This window comes from Lampetra fluviatilis, chromosome 5, assembly GCF_964198595.1.
Source record: "Lampetra fluviatilis chromosome 5, kcLamFluv1.1, whole genome shotgun sequence".
Taxonomy (NCBI): domain Eukaryota; kingdom Metazoa; phylum Chordata; class Hyperoartia; order Petromyzontiformes; family Petromyzontidae; genus Lampetra; species Lampetra fluviatilis.
The window spans coordinates 14,121,300-14,137,724 of record NC_136279.1 but is presented as its reverse complement, the minus strand read 5'-3'; the positions used below and the strand labels follow the sequence as shown (position 1 = coordinate 14,137,724).

Genomic DNA, 16,425 nt, shown 5'->3' with positions numbered 1-16,425 from the left:
CGTGTTCATATGGTGAATAAGTCAGGAAAGGATGCAGGACTAAGGATTAACGTGGAAAAGACAGACGATCGTGTTCGGAAGGGAGGATATTGAGAAAGACGTGATAGAAAGCAGCAATATTGTGAATGTAAATGAATGTATATACTTTACTTACGAAGCAGTCTACCGACATGGGACAATGACTGCACGAAAGACAAGAGCGAGGAACGCAAAGTCAAAAGGAGTAATGGCAGGAATCGATAACGCCTGGCGAAGCAAACATCAGCTCCAAGACCAAATTGAGCATCTTAAGCACATGCGTGTTTAGTACACCTTCGGATACCTGGACATAAAAAAAACCTGAGGGGCCGTCCATAAATGACGTCACGCACCTGGGGGGGGGGGAGGGTCAGACATTTCTGACGATGTGTGACGAGGGGGGGGGGTGAGAAATGTGACGTCACATCAAAATGCGCAACTTTAAATACATATAAACAACACGTTCTACTTAATTAAATAGACTTTTTAAATAAATGTTTTCTCCGACAACATCAGAGTGCAGCGCCACATTAAATACGCACTACAATGACAATAGTTTAAAGCGATGTGAAGCATGTTTTATTTTCAAAATGGAAATATTGTTTTGGGGGGGGGGGGGGCAGAGCTTTGTGACGTCATATTTGAGGGGGGGGGGTCTGACTTTTTGTGACGCCGTGTGACGAGGAGGGGGGGGGGTCAAAAATCGGCCAAAATCGCGTGACGTCATTTATGGACGGCCCCTTGAGCATTTGGCACAAGACAGGTAAGTGGGAACAAATCACAAAATGTCTGTTGAAATTTGCATCGTACGTAGCCAACTGTGCTGATCGGCGGTGCAGTGAAGGACAACAAACTTACACAACATCATTTATAAATGTGCAGTGGACACCGATGATCGTGATGATGACGAGATTTTTGGCCACTCGCCACTCCATGTAAGGTGGACAGAAGACTGCAGCATCTCTGGGGAGTGACCAAGAGCAAGAAAAGAAACGGGCCTAGACAGCGCTCTGGTTAACGGAGTCAATGCACGGGGAAAATGTGCGGAAATAATGGTCACTCAGCCAGGGCCATGGGTGGAAAAAACCCGATTTTTCCAGCGGCAGGCATCGGGTTTTTTCTTTAATACAATTAAACCCGATTTCGGGGAATTAAAACCTGGTTTAATGAATACGAAACTCTGATCCAAGGCTGCTTCCTTGTCGGTGCTGCTATCGTACTCGGGGGGGGCATCGGGCACGGGGTAGTCGTAGAATGCGGCGGGCAGGTTGGTCTTGATGAACACGAGCTTCTTCTCCACAATCGTGGGCGCCAGTGAGTTCCTTCGCTTGGAATGGATGAAGCCCATCGTTGAGAAGTGCGGTTCTGCAATTAGAACCAATTAAACCGGATTTCTCCCAATCTCAGATGATCGGGTTTAATATAAAAAGACAATTAAACCCGATTGTTAAAAAACCCGACTGTGCCACCCTTGGCTAGGGCCAGCGAGGGTGATATTCACGACCTGGCAGCAACGAAGAGGCAGACTGCAATGATAGCCGCAGCGTTCCTCGTGTGCTTTATATCGAGACTATGGTTGCCAATTTTAGCTGAAACTATTCCTGGGAGATGTTTATTTTTAATGTATAAAATTTCTTACAATCAGGGAAGAGTTGGCAACTCTCGTCCGAGGCACAGCTGTGCAGTGAGAGTGATGTCACACGGTGGTTGTTGATGGTCAGTCAAGACCAGCAGGGCTCGACAACCTGCGGGCTCTGCAAGGACTGCTTCGTGACGCTGTTCACGAGCATTGCGGCTCTTTAAATATTGGGGGGGAGCGGGGGGGGGGTGGCGCGGGGTTTGGGGGGGAGTGGGAGGGAGTGGGGGTGTTGGGGGGGGAGTGGGACGGGGTTTGGGGGGGGTTGGGAGGGAGTGGGGGTGTTGGGGGGGGGTTGGGGTGGAGTGGGGGAGGGTTGGGGGGGAGTGGGGGGAGTGGAGGGGTTGGGGGGGAGTGGGGCGGGGTTTGGGGGGGAGTGGGGGTGTTGGGGGGGGGGGTTGGGGGGAGTGGGAAGGTTGGGGGGGGGGGGCGGGGTTTGGGGGGGAGTGGGGGTGTTGGGGGGGGTTGGGGGGGGTTGGCGGGGGAGTGGGAGGTTGGGGGTTGGGGGAGTGGGAGGTTGGGGGAGTGGGAGGTTGGGGGAGTGGGGGGTTGGGGGGGGAGTGGGGGGTTGGGGGGGAGTGGGACGGGGTTTGGGGGGGGTTGGGAGGGAGTTGGGGTGTTGGGGGGGGGGTTGGGGTGGAGTGGGGGAGGGTTGGGGGGGAGTGGGGGGGTTGGGGGGAGTGGAGGGGTTGGGGGGGAGTGGGGCGGGGTTTGGGGGGAGTGGGGGTGTTGGGGGGGGGGGGTTGGGGGGAGTGGGAAGGTTGGGGGGGGTGGGGCGGGGTTTGGGGGGGAGTGGGGGTGTTGGGGGGGGTTGGGGGGGGGGTTGGGGGGGGAGTGGGAGGTTGGGGGTTGGGGGAGTGGGAGGTTGGGGGAGTGGGGGGGGGTTGGGGGGGAGTGGGACGGGGTTTTGGGGGGGTTGGGAGGGAGTGGGGGTGTTGGGGGGGGTTGGGGTGGAGTGGGGGAGGGTTGGGGGGGGAGTGGGGGGGGTTGGGGGGAGTGGAGGGGTTGGGGGGGAGTGGGGCGGGGTTTGGGGGGGAGTGGGGGTGTTGGGGGGGGGGAGTGGGGGGGGTTGGGGGGAGTGGAGGGGTTGGGGGGGAGTGGGGCGGGGTTTGGGGGGGAGTGGGGGTGTTGGGGGGGGGGAGTGGGAAGGTTGGGGGGGGGTGTTGGGGGGGGGGGTTGGGGAGTGGGAGGTTGGGGAGGGGGTAGGTTGGGGGGGGGAAGTGGGGAGTCAGAGACGCGAATCTGCGCGCGGTGGGATCGCGGCTTGCTTCCGTGAGCCGAGCGTGTTTACAATACAACTTACCACACTACACATACGAACATCGCTCATTTAAAAAAGGGGATTGAACGAGAAGCAGAGGTTCAACGCCAAGTGGTAATGTACTGAAGTGTAAATAATTATTCCTTAAATGATCGCGTAAAAGTGAATTTAGGGTGACCTAGCTTCGCTCGACTAGCGCCTCGGGCCTAGTGGACTAGTTAGGCCGCGCCTGAGCTACAACGTTAAAGTTAAACATTTGAATTTGTGTGATAAACATCTCAGTTTGTTCATAATATAGTTGTTTTGGTTTACATCGCGTAAATATAAATGTGGGTTTAACGACGCAAATGTACGCGATCTGACCCAAAAACACCTGTTGTGGATTATTTTGGTCGCGAAAGCCTTCGCGTTAATTGGAGATTGTTGTTCTAGACTGTGTACTAACATTGAGACGTTTTAACATGTCCTTGTGTTTAAATGTATTTGCTGATGTCTGCAACTGTTAATATTAGTCTGCTTTTAAGTGTCTGTGCCTCGCGCCGAACCCATACCTGTAAACCCGTATTATTGTACAGGGAAATTTCAGTTTTCAGGTCCAATACGGGCAAAAACTATTCAAATGTCTTTGTGTTTCTCCCTTGTGATGGGACTTTGTAGGATGAACGTCGAGATTTATAAGGGCACGGGGTGACCAATACGGTCTGAATTGGCCTGTAATAAGATAGGTACTGACAAGGGGTTGACAAGTATGCGAACCTAACACTAAGAATGCAATTGTGCTAACGTGTGGTCAGGTACAATTTTGTGTGAACGCGTTTGTGTGAAAGTACTCCTATTAATGATTACAGTGTCTGTGGTAATGTTCTATTTGAAATGAGTCGGTTTAATTAACTGTGGTAATGTATAATTAGTATTGCAGAACGGTATGATTAAACGCATGTTAAAGTATTTGTTTAAACCGCTGGAAATAAACCTTTGCGAGGATTTAGCACAGTGTGCGTTAAAGTTTAAAGACTGCTGTGTTAGATTATAATCGGTGTGTGTGACCTGTTTGTGTATGTTAACGTCTCGAGGGGGGGGGGGGGTGTCTTGTGTCTTTGTTTACTTCTCAGTGTGTGCGTATCATGTGTTTGTTAACTACTCCGTGTATACCATTGGAACCTCATAAATGCTTTACCCTAGCTCTCATACTCTGATGGTGCATTGTCTTTGAGTTGTGCGCCTTTTGGCGTCATCTGGTTCAACCCATGTGAGACTAGGCTCTAAGGAAAGCTGTCTCGGGTGTGGACCAATCAACTTCAAGGACAGTGCATATATTATCAGAGTTGTGTTTTTTGTTTGCATTATGGCTGCAGGTATTGTGGTCTATGCAAACATGACTCCTTGTAAAAAAGGTGTCAGTTTTGTTGCCAGATAGAAGGGTAAAAAACCAATTATCATACTCCGTGTATGTGTCTTGTGTTAACTGCTCATGGTGTGTTCGTTCATTGTCGCCGTGTTAGAGTCTCCATCAGCGGGGTCTGAACCCCGCACGACTGTGATCATGAGCCAAGAGGAGGAGGCGCGGGAGACCCCGCACTGCGCCACGTGCCGGCGGAGCGCCCTGGAGGGCCGCGCGCACTCCTTCACACGCGCACACGCGCGCCACGTGCACGCAGAGATGAGCCGTCTGCTTGCAAAGGCAGGAGGAACTCCGTCAGACAGTCTCAGAATTACACTCACGATTGCTAACACGTCGAGTGACTTGAACTGAGTGACCGATTCACATTGACTCACACTGACTCTATTTAAAGCTTTCGTGACTGCAGGGATTCATCTCCTTGGTTCTTTCGGTAAAGTCACGTAGAAGGGAAGTAATAAAATAATAAAAATAAAACATAATAAAATAATTCTCACGACGTTTCGGCTACAACGCAAGCAGCCGTCTTCAGGTGTAGCCGAAACGTCGTGAGAATTATTTTATTATGTTTTATTTTTATTATTTTATTACTTCCCTTCTACGTGACTTTACCGAAAGAACCAAGAAGATCACACTGACTCGCTCTGCTCTTTATAATCCATTACCAAACGAATGCACGTTTAAATACTCATGCCCATACCCTCCCTTGGTGCTGCTCGTGTACAGGTGGAACTTGCTGTCCGTGAGCTGCCAACCCCTCGCGTGTTTACTGTGCAGCCGGGAGGGGCGGCTGCGGGAGATAAGGGTCAGGGAGACGAGGGCGATCGTGCGTTCTGGTGCCCCATGTGCCGTACCAGCGCCCGCATGCACGCACGGGACGGGAGACTCGTGGTGGCACTGGCGGGCACCGTGCAGCACCTTGCCAGGTGGGACATGGGGACTTGGAGACAAAGGGGGGGACATGAAGATACAGGAACACACAGGGGCATATGGGGCACACTGAAGCACACTGTGCAGCACCTGGTCAAGTGGACATAAGACAAGTCAAAAATACACGAGTACACAGACGTGTGTGAATACACAGGGGGGACAAGGACAAAGGGACACGTGCATACTGTTTATCACTTGAACAGGTGGGACATGAAGACACAGGGAGACAATAATTACATGCATGGGGAAACACACAGACAAAATTGGGAGCGTACTGTAGGAACACAGGGGACACGGAGACACAATAGAACATAACACCCTGCAACACCTGATCGAGTTTGACAAGGCACACTAAGGCACAAGAGGCAAGGAAAACTGGGAGGGGGGTGGCATGGCAAACTGGCACCTGTCACGTGGGATTTGGCACATTGGTGTTGTCACTCCCATTTTGTGGTAAATAGCTTTTGATGAATGAATATTTTTAGGTGTGTGTATGTTCTAATGTAAAGTTGTTTCCCACAGTTTTGATGCTGTTCATACTGGTGTATGAGTTTCTGGCTTAAACATGTAACCTTAAGAATCATAAACATATCAGTGTGACCCTTTGTATATTACAGGCTCTAAATATGAAACTACAATAATGCAAATGGAAGCGTGTAATGATTTTTGCCAGATGTAGTGACATTACGCAAGCTATAATGTCACTATGTCTGGCTTGCTGTTGCTATTCTGGAAGAGACGCTGCTTATTAATAGGTGAATGTTTGAGCTTTGGTCACGCCTTTCCTGTCACAGCCCAGATCATGAGCGGAGCATCCACCGTTACTGGAAGGAAAATCACCTGGATCAAGGACTAAAGAAAAACTACCTCATCACCCCCATGCAGTGTAATAAGTACGATTCCTTCACCTGACTGGTTAGGACGAATCACTGGATGATGTAGTGATATTGGGTAGTCTAGAGGTAGCATTAAGTGATATAAAAAGTGTGCTTGGTGGTCTAGATCTAACACAGGGTGGTCAAAAGGTAGTGCTGGGTGGTCTACCAGTAGTCCTGGTGGTCTAGCGGTAGTGCTGGGTGGTTTAGTGGTAGTGCTGGTGGTCCAGTGGTAGTGCTGGGTAGTCCAGTGGTAGTGCTGGTGGTCTAGCGGTAGTGCTGGTGATTCAGCAGTAGTGCTGGGAAGTTCTAGAGGTAGTGCTGGTGGTCCTGTGGTAGTGCTGGGTAGTCTAGCGGTAGTACTTGTAATCCAGCAGTAGTGCTGGGTGGTTCTAGAGGTAGTGCTGGTGGTCCTGTGGTAGTGCTGGGTAGTCTAGCGGTAGTGCTGGTGATCCAGCAGTAGTGCTGGGTGGTTCTAGAGGTCGTGCTGGTGGTCTAGCGGTAGTGCAAGTGGCCTATAAGTGGTGCTAGTTTTTGCGTTGCTAAGCGTCGTGGTAAACATTTCTGAGCGTGTCGTCTGTGGGGAGGGATGTTAAGCTGGATGTCTGAATTCAGGTTCCTAACAGCTGCGGGTTTAGCTCTGTCTGCCTTCGAAGAGGAAGAGGAGAGACTTCTCAAAGAGGTACAGTAATATAAATACATAAAATCAACACAAACAGGATGATTTGTCCCATGACCAAATCACCCTAAATGTGCCCAATATTGCCAGAACTTGTAAGCTAAGCAGAATCGAGTGTTTAGTACTTGGGTGGCAAACTGCCTGGGAATACCAGGTGTTGTAGAATCGGGCCAAACATTAATTCTATAATTAACTTCATTAGTTAAATAAAGTTTGTGGAAATGTACTTGTTGTGTTTGTCGCTGTATGAATGGTATATATATTTGATTTTATCTGTTGATCAGAATCAGAAACTTTATTTATCCTGGAAGAATCTGATGAGCTATGCAGCTCTTTTTTCAAAGACGCCCAGTCGGGGCGAGTCAGCGAGTTGCATCAACAAAAAATACAAAGGCGAATGAGTGTAAAATAGATATGCATTATTAAAAGTAAAAATTCCACAAGAATATAAATTCCTCCCGATTTGTCAACACCATATGCAAGCTTGGGCATGGCAGCAAAACAACAAAAATAATCCGAGACCACACCAAGACAACACGCAATCCTTTAATTAAATTGCACGTTAAAATTTAACTATCAATCCATGGGTTAAGGTTCAAACTTACAAATCAGTTTGGCAAATGTGGCTGTATCTGGCACTAATCTTCTGCTTCAAAATATTTTTGAAGGAAGATGTATGATGTTAATGTCAGAAACAAGGTTGTTCCAAAACTGTGTGTGTTATATCTGAAGCTGATCAGTACCTGCCCGAGGTAAACTCATTCTGAAATAAATACCTGGTGCAATAGTCGGGTCATAAACGTCAGCACTGAGTGTACATGGTCCTGCCTCTTACCACCCCCTTGTGGCCGTAATAGGGACTCTCTTAACAGCCCTTATCCGACAAACTGTATAGGGCTGAAGAGGATGTATATTTTATTTTTCAGGAGGCGGAATTAATCAGGCAGCAAGAAAAGAAGAGACAGGAGCTAATGTCATCGCTGAGCGAGGTAACTGTTGGGTTCACATGTATAGGGGACTACACAGGGAATTGATGAAATACTGTAAGGGAGAGACCGGTGGTAGCTAATTAGGGGTCGGGAGAGAGATATATAAATGGAGCGTCGCCGAGGTCGGGGCGCTAGATGGGCCGAAGACGAGTTGGTGGCTTTCTTCTCGTTCTCGTACGAGAAGAAAGATCGAATGTTTATGAACGTCTCAACGGAGCTCCTTTACACATGTAAACTTTCACCAAACGCCCTGTAAGCAACGCCAGTGCCTACCTTAACAAAATTGACTTCACTGAGCTGGATGCAAGCTCATTTACCAAGTCTCCTTTCTGGTGGTGGTACTTCACACCTTTAGCTGAACCACTCTTGAGCAAGGGCTGTTGGTGGTGGCTGAAATTTGTTGAATCGGCTCTGACCATGATACTGGTAATGTGTATGAGATGTCCACCTGCTGGGCTATTAGGGAAGTGTTTAGGAGGCAGAACAGCAACGAGGTTTCTGACGATGTGGTGGTTTAAGAGTTTGCTTGTGTATTGACTGCATGTATTATACATATGTGTTAGTGGCGTGGATACACTTCTGTTTGTAAATGTATTTGTGTTTGTTACAGGACTGGCCAGGAGTGACTCCACTGAGTTCAATGGATCCCAGGTATCCTCAGTCTCCCTCTTGATATATAGTTTATTTACCCAGGAAAGTCTCACTGAGTCTAAAGATTTATTTTCAGGAGGGTCCAACATTGGTATGTTTCGTCAAAGCAGACTTTTTAAAGCCAAATGAGAGCATAATGAAGCTACATTTTCATGATTGACATTTAGCAATAAAATAAATCTTTATACTAAACATTAAGCCAATAAGAAACGCATTTTTTTTTACAGCCATGTTAGTTCACTCATGTATGAAGTCCCCCCCTTGCCATCTGTCATAGGGGTTGATTGTTTGGTTAGTTAAAGGGTTCCCAGGATGAGTTCATTAACCAGTGATAGTAAATGGTAGCCGGAAGTTGAACTCAGGTTGTTGGGTTTGTTGAGAAGTGTGATAACCATTTACACAACCACGCTACAACATGGGTCACATTAAACTAGTTTAATTTAAAATCTATTATGATTTGTAATATTCAGCCATATGTTTTTAACAAAACACAACCAGGAAGTTTAACTAAGCAAGGAACATCATAACGTCATGGCAAAGGAAATCTTCCATACACGTGATGTCACGACCGGTTCCTGGGTCTGCCTGAGTAAAAATGTGTAATTTGTCAAAATAAGGGATCTCACCAGCCAGCTTTAGAACTCCAGTTTCAGCTGCTGTGTGCAGGCTGGCTTCCTGGTCCAGCTCGGAGCTGGCACCTGGCCAGTATGGTTCCCGTCTGGCTTAGAAATTAGGCAAAAGGCTCATTACTCTGGCTGCAGCCATGGGTTGGTTCTGAACGTTGTCAGTATGCCTTTGAAAATATGATGGAACACAAATCGCAAACAGCTCTCGTAAAAAAGCTACCATGGTTATGTTTTCTGGACTGTCTCAAATGAGCTTGAAATTGTATGCTTATGTATGTTGGCCTAGGACTTTGAAATGCAGTATGAGATATGGATGAAAAGCACTTACCTTAGTAATTTGTGTTAATAAATGTTGGCTGTCTGCTTGATTGCCTGCCTGCTGGCTGATCATCTGGTTAACCCACTGACCAGCCTTGATAAGTGACTTCTTCGCCTCTGCTTGCAATAATTGTTACTGATATGGCCCTTGCCTTTGTGTATCGCTATGAGCCATATCTGTATGTGTCTTTTGTCTTCCCCATGGCCTGGATATCTGTGCAGGTCACAGTCTGAATTGCACGCATCAGATTCTTCAGGACCCATGTCCACTCATGTCCACAAGGTATGGGGAATTGTGTTCGACACAGACTTTCTGGCACCTCAACCAACCAAACAGCGGGCTCTACAGAGCAGACCTGATTACAGGCTGTACACACAGCAGACCCGACTAGAGTCTGTTTTTTTGTATGGCCTGGCTCTGGGTATCAATCGGGGGCTGTCTTGAGAGAATCTTATGGGCCGCCCCACCTCAACTCGCACCTATAAGAGAGGGCGGGGCTCTGCCTCCCTATTTTCTCTGCGCTGGCTTTTTTTTCTCTCCTGCCGTTGTATGTTTTTATTTTTGTTTTCTTTATCTCTGGTTTTTTTTTGAGGTGAAGAGATCTTGCCTATGCAGCAGTGTCTTATCCTTGGCGGTTAGACATTATCTTCCCCAATTGTCTGGGTACGGACCACTGTATGTTTTCCTGCCCTGCGTGTTAGTTGTATCTGTAAGTAATGACTGGGTGCTTCCATGGCTTTCAACAATATCCATATTTACCTCTGTACTAAAGTCTACATTAACAGTAAACTAGGCTCCAGGATGTATGCACAGCACACCAGATGGAAGATTTACATGTGTTGTTGTTGTTGCTGCTGCTATTGGCAGGTGGTTGAGAAGCCCAGGGGAAACATCCATACAGGTGACATATCTCTTGCTTGGTGATTGTATTGTTATATCCTAGTTTTGTTTACAATGTTTACGCTAGCATGTCCCACTGTTACTGTTAGCGTCTGGACAGCTATATTCAGTTCCAGGGTTTGAAACCAGGATCATAATGCGGCCATTTTGCGATTCCACTATACAAATACACATGTATTCACTCTCTGCCATTAGTACTTGGATAAAGTATCACAATTCGTTGTCTTGATTTGGTTCAATGATTGTTTTTTCTCTTGTTTTTATCATGTTTGTATTGTTTCCAATCGCTTTGTCTCATTTGTATAATTTTGTTACTGGATTAGCCCTAAATGCAATGTTGCGTTTAACATGAATATATATTTTGTTGTCACACTCTTATTAGTGCATAAATCATGACTATATGCATAATTATTACTCGATGAATTCACACATTGTTACATGTCTAAGCAAGTGGCTCCCAGCTCCAGGAATTGAACTCAAGACTTAGTTGTGCTGGTGCATTGCCCCTTTTCACATTATAAGCTTCCAGAGAACACATTGAGGCAACTAGGGTGCTGGTAGTTGACCAAGAAGATTTCTCACCAATATTTGTGGATTTTTGAGTGTCACTTCCTAAGTGTGTTAGTATCTGCTGGGCATATGTCCCATCCTCCAATGTAAAGCAAAACATATTCAACAAATGTTTGAGCAAACTTACCTAGTAGGCCTGTCCTGCTAAAGAGGCTTGGTGATTGGTTAAGGCTGTTTAGGTAAGTAAATAATATTTTGATTACAACATTGTTTTTTTTCCTCAATAGGTGCAACGCCTCCTTGGCTGATGAATGACGATGGTGGTGGCACAAATGGCGGTGATGGTGGCGGTGATGGTGACACCAAAGAACAGAGGGACGGGAAGGCACCTGTCATCGGGCCTTCATATGAGGCCTTCCTCCATCACCGTGAGTGATAGTTGAGCTGACTTAACCAATTAACAACATTGGGTGCCAGTTAGTGCAATATAATCCAAAGCTGAGGATGAAACCTTAAGAAATTTCGTATGACGAATGAAACAAATGGAAAAGCTTTAAATTCAAAACAAACTTTAAGTCATCTTCTTCCTCCGCTTGAGCATGTCACTGGATTGGTCAGTATGCATAGCTTTTCCACATTGACCTACCACTCTCGAGTTCTCTCCACGATCTTCCACTTACTGCACATTGCACTCCATCTTTTTCTAGGAGGGCCCCTCGGTTTTTCCCATGTAAGTCAATGATTATACCCACACTCCTTGGTTCTTTCGGTAAAGTCACGTAGGTAGGTGGGAGAGAGAGAGGACGATTGCTTGTGTGGCGATCAAAACGTCGTGATCTATTATTTTTTCTACCTACGTGACTTTACCGAAAGAACCAAAGAGTATGGATTCCTGCGGTCACGAAAGCTTTGAATCAAGATATTATACCCCTCTTTTGCTCGCCTATTGCATTTCATTGTTTTCATGTGTCTGTATCATGTCCACCTTGCTCGTTATATTTTCATTATTTACTCTAAATTGTTTTGCTTTTGTTATTTGGTAACCCAAGTCACTTTTGCCAATGAGACTTTCCTGGTCTCTAGAGTCCTCACCTGGTTAACTAAAATAAACTTGATCTTGCCCATTGTATTTGTATAGCTGAATAGAGAAACCTCTATTGTATTTGAAACTATATTTCCAGCTTTGTTTGTGTGCAAAGATATATGGCTGTATATATATAAAATTGTATGTACATATAGGTTGTGGTATGTGTGGTTATGTGTGTGTGTGAATATCTGATAGCGTATGTTGGTGTGTGTGTCTGCCCAGGTGCTCAGTCACGCCAGACGCCTCTCCCTCCCGGCCGTGTCGGGGCCACGTTTGACCGCTTGGCCGCCGCCAGTGATCCCGCGTGGCTCCCGCAATTCAGCAATGCCTGGAACACGGGCAGGCGTGGCCCCCAGCGGTAACATCACCAACAACATCAACACCAATAACACCATCTCCCACAACATCAACACCATCGCCAACAATGGCATCCACACCACCAACAATATCCAAACCATCAACACCATCACCCACAATACCAACATCAACACCATCCACACCATCACCAACAACATCAATACCATCACCAACAACATCTACACCATCAACACCATCGCCAGCTTCATCAACACAATAAGCAAAATCAACACCATCACCCACACATCAACACCACCAACACCATCATCAAAAACATCAACAACATCAACACTATCACTGACAAAAACAGCAATTCAATCATGAGCCACGTCATCACCATTGTTGACAACATCTCCAACAATATCAACACCATCAATTACAACAGTAACAACATCACTGATAAAAGCATCAACACCATCACAAACATTGCCTCCGCCATTAATACCACCAATATCGTTGATGCAATCAATACCATATATTTCATCAACATAATCACTGACACCATCTATATCATTGACATCAAAATGTACACACCATTATATCATGGCTGCGATGTATTTCTCTCTCTCGTCCCTTGCACAGGTTAAGGCACCAGAAGAAGAGAGATTGGCGTGGTGAGGAGTGGGAGAATGGTCACAATGGCTCATGATTCTCTTTAACTTAGGCAGGCATGTCTGTTGGAGAATCTGGGGCATGAATTCTGCCATCTCGGTCTCTTATATTTATGTTTGGATTTGTCATTAATAATAGTTGACTTAAAGAGACTAATATTTAAGTGAAAATATCAGAAACTACCAGCCACAGCAACCAATCTCATAGAATCCTCAAAACAAAATAAAAATGTTTTGTTTCCCCTGAAAAATTACTCTTATTCTCCCTGATAAGACTGGCTGTTGAACCTGATTTACAATCGTGTTGCTAGATTTGTTTCACGTGACATGTATGGCTGTAACATTTGGAACTCTTAAGGCAACACACTTTTCTGTTGAAACACTTTCATAATCCACACACCATGACTAGAGTATTCCTTATATCCAATCAACTTCAAACCAAGATCAAGTGCATTATGTGACTAAATTACACGTTTTGTGTCGACTTGGAGCTGCATTCATTCCTCTGCTGCACAATTGACATTTACAGATCTGTCATCCTACTCTCACTTGCTTTTTTTAATTGAAACTTTTCTGTACATTTTGTTAATGTTAATATGAGACATGTGTTCGAGCTTTGTAGTACTTATTTATAATGTATTTTATTTAAGAAACCCTATTGAATTTGAAGTATTTTTGAAGATTTTTTGAATGTGTGGCGCACTGCTTTCATGATTTATTTTTGAGCTTGAGTTTCTGGAAAAAACGCACGCAGGGGAACCAGGCAAGGCAGACCTGGTCCCAGGGGCACTCGACCTTAAACTTTAGAAAATGATTTTTTTTATATGCCATGTGTAATGAGGCGTTACATGTGATGCCATAACCTTGTTGATAAATAATTGAACTTAAACCGTTGAAGCCCAGTGACGTGTGCACAACAAAGGTCACGTCCACGTTCCCTGAGAAACTGGGGGGGGGGGGGGATGTTGGGAATGACACGGCTGTAGCACGGCAGACGATAAATACTGAGTCTTGACGGCGATTGAAAATGGAGCGGGCCCGATGAACCAGAATTACTTTATTATTTTATGATTGATCGTGCGTTAAACACTGCGGCACCACGACCCACCCTTCCCCCTCCTGTTTATAAATGTAAACATGAGAAACGTTCAGGGTCGGGCATGTGTCTGTTGTGCGCCTGGGTTATCTGGAGACATCGCCTCCAATAAAAAAAATGCAGACGCCTTCACATATCTAGTTTCATTTATTAGGTATATCCCTGTGAGCCATGCGGTACTTAAGTCGGGTGCAACCGCAACAAACAAAATATTAACAGAGAACATCTTAAATATATGCACATATTTTGAGCATGCACACAATCTGGTAGTGCATTTTAACAAGCAATGTGTGGACCGGTTTTTAAATTCAGTGTATTCAGGCTTTCTTTGCCCAATCATCAACATCCAGAAGGATCCTAGTTAGATGGAAAACGAATACATAACACAAATAATTACTTTTGAATGTGGCGGGATATTGAACGAGGCTTATTGTCTGATTATTTAGTTTGTTACTTATATTCTCAACAACGATGCTCGTGATTATGCTGTGATACCGATCATACAATGGGTGTCATTCACACCTCTAATACAAATAAACACATTCTCCGCCATACGAATATCAAGAAGACGCCTCGATATTTAATTCCATTATAGTCCAGAATATAATCACAAGTTTGGTAGATCTATTCCGGAATAATTTGTTGTGCTCTGTTCTATTTAATTTCGGGCCGACTTAGGACCCATATCCTATGAGATTCCTTGCCTATAACGTCTGGTGATTCGGCAGCATTAACGCAACGACTACTGCTGATGGGATCCTGTGTGGAGGGAGCGGTGGTGCAGGTTAGTGCTACGCTGCGCTACGAACCCGGCCAGCCGAGTTCGATTCCCACTCACGACCCAACACCAGTGATGATTATCTGAACCGATCCTGGGCTTCCCCGAGGTCGACTCAGCCTAAAATGAGTATCTGGTGCGGCGTGTAAAAACATCGCCACTGGGGAGACAAAGGCGGTCGGGCGTGGTGCTGGCCACCCCACCCCCTCGCGTGCCGTTCTGGCCTTCATAGGTGCTCGCTAACAGCACTTGCCCCAACAGTCTGTTAAGGCTACACGGGGGATCTTTGTTGTTGAAGTAACCGTTCCAGTTTGTTGAATAAATGCTGCTGAAATCCTTCACTCGTCAAGAGGCTGTGTGGGGGTTTTGTAGGAACTGAAATGCGCTGCACGTTGATTCTTTACCGCGGAGAGATCCACTGACAACGCTGGACGGAGCTTCCGGGTGCGCGCGATCAGCTGACACTCCACGATAGGAATCGATTCTGTTTTATAGGGGGGGTGGAAGGAATCGAATCGATAGGTTAGATGAACCATTCGATTTCTAGATATTCCACCGACAGGGAAGCGAGTAATGAATTAAATCGATTGTGGGTTGAAGTTTAAAATTGGGTTTGTTTTGCAGAGGCCACAACGAAGTCTAATTTGCAAGAGAACACCTGGGTCTCTTAAATGCCAAAAGCAATATCATGTACCATGTTATCGTACAGCAGAATGCCAAAGGCAATACCGTGTTATTGTACAGCAGTTTAGCAAATAGAAATTCGTGGAAGGAAAAAAACGCATTCACAGAAGAAATAGAAAATATCCATATACGGTACAATACAAAACGCTCAACACATTCGTCAACACTGGCATTAACAGGAAAAGTATATCCTGTAATAGGCGACGTTTCGAGCAATGGCCCAGCACACACGTGTCGATGTGCGATATGAAGGATCATTGCTGGAAGCGTCGAATTTTTTTTTTCCAGTTTAAGACCCACAATGTCATTGACGAATGTGTGGAGGGTTTTTGTGAAACAGGAAGGTGCGGGGCCTAAAGAGGAAGGGGGCGGGGCATAAAGGAAGAGTAGGCGGGGCCTAAAGGGAGAGTAGGCGGGGCCTAAAGGAATAGTAGGCGGGGCCTAAATGAAGAGTAGGCGGGGCCTAGAGGATGAGTAGGCGGGGCCTAAAGGAAGAGTAGGTGGGACCTAAAGGAAGAGTAGGCGGGGCCTAGAGGGAGAGTAGGCGGGGCCTAAATGAACAGTAGGCGGGGCCTAGAGGATGAGTAGGCGGGGCCTAAAGGAAGAGTAGGCGGGGCCTATAGAGGATTTCACATCCATGTTGATTTAATGTGAGAGAAGCCTATAGCATCAGGCACAGAATCTTTATCATAATCTTGATACTGGTAGGAACCTCCTGGTTACACCAACCCACAGGGGAGTATTGTGTCCGTCCGTCGTGCAGGGAGGGGCTGGGTGGGGAGGGGAGGGTGGGGAGGGGCTGGGTGGGGAGGGTGGGGATGGGTGGGAGGGGTGGGGCTGGGTGGGGAGGGGCTGGTCACCCCGTGGTGCCCTTATAAAACTCAACGTTCAACCTACTCACGCCGGCTTGTGCCCGCCCTCACAGTCGGGCATATTTGCGGAATACACCACGCCGCCGTTGACCCTGGCCATTGACCGAACAACCCAACGTTCCTACCAGCTCCCTCCGCAGCAGGAAT

General features: G+C 46.4%; 1 protein-coding gene across 1 annotated transcript; it reads left to right on the top strand.

Moving 5' to 3' along the window:
• Positions 1–2,871: 2,871 nt before the first annotated feature.
• CENATAC (centrosomal AT-AC splicing factor) lies at positions 2,872–13,517 on the top strand. The gene is made up of 12 exons (XM_078856854.1): positions 2,872–3,029; positions 4,418–4,596; positions 5,041–5,240; positions 6,039–6,137; positions 6,735–6,801; positions 7,725–7,787; positions 8,398–8,438; positions 9,605–9,665; positions 10,251–10,284; positions 11,081–11,221; positions 12,103–12,238; positions 12,820–13,517. Exons 2-12 carry the CDS (start codon positions 4,459–4,461, stop codon positions 12,884–12,886), a joined length of 1,047 nt encoding a protein of 348 aa, XP_078712980.1. The 5' UTR covers positions 2,872–3,029; positions 4,418–4,458; the 3' UTR covers positions 12,887–13,517.
• The last annotated feature ends 2,908 nt before the right edge of the window (positions 13,518–16,425 follow it).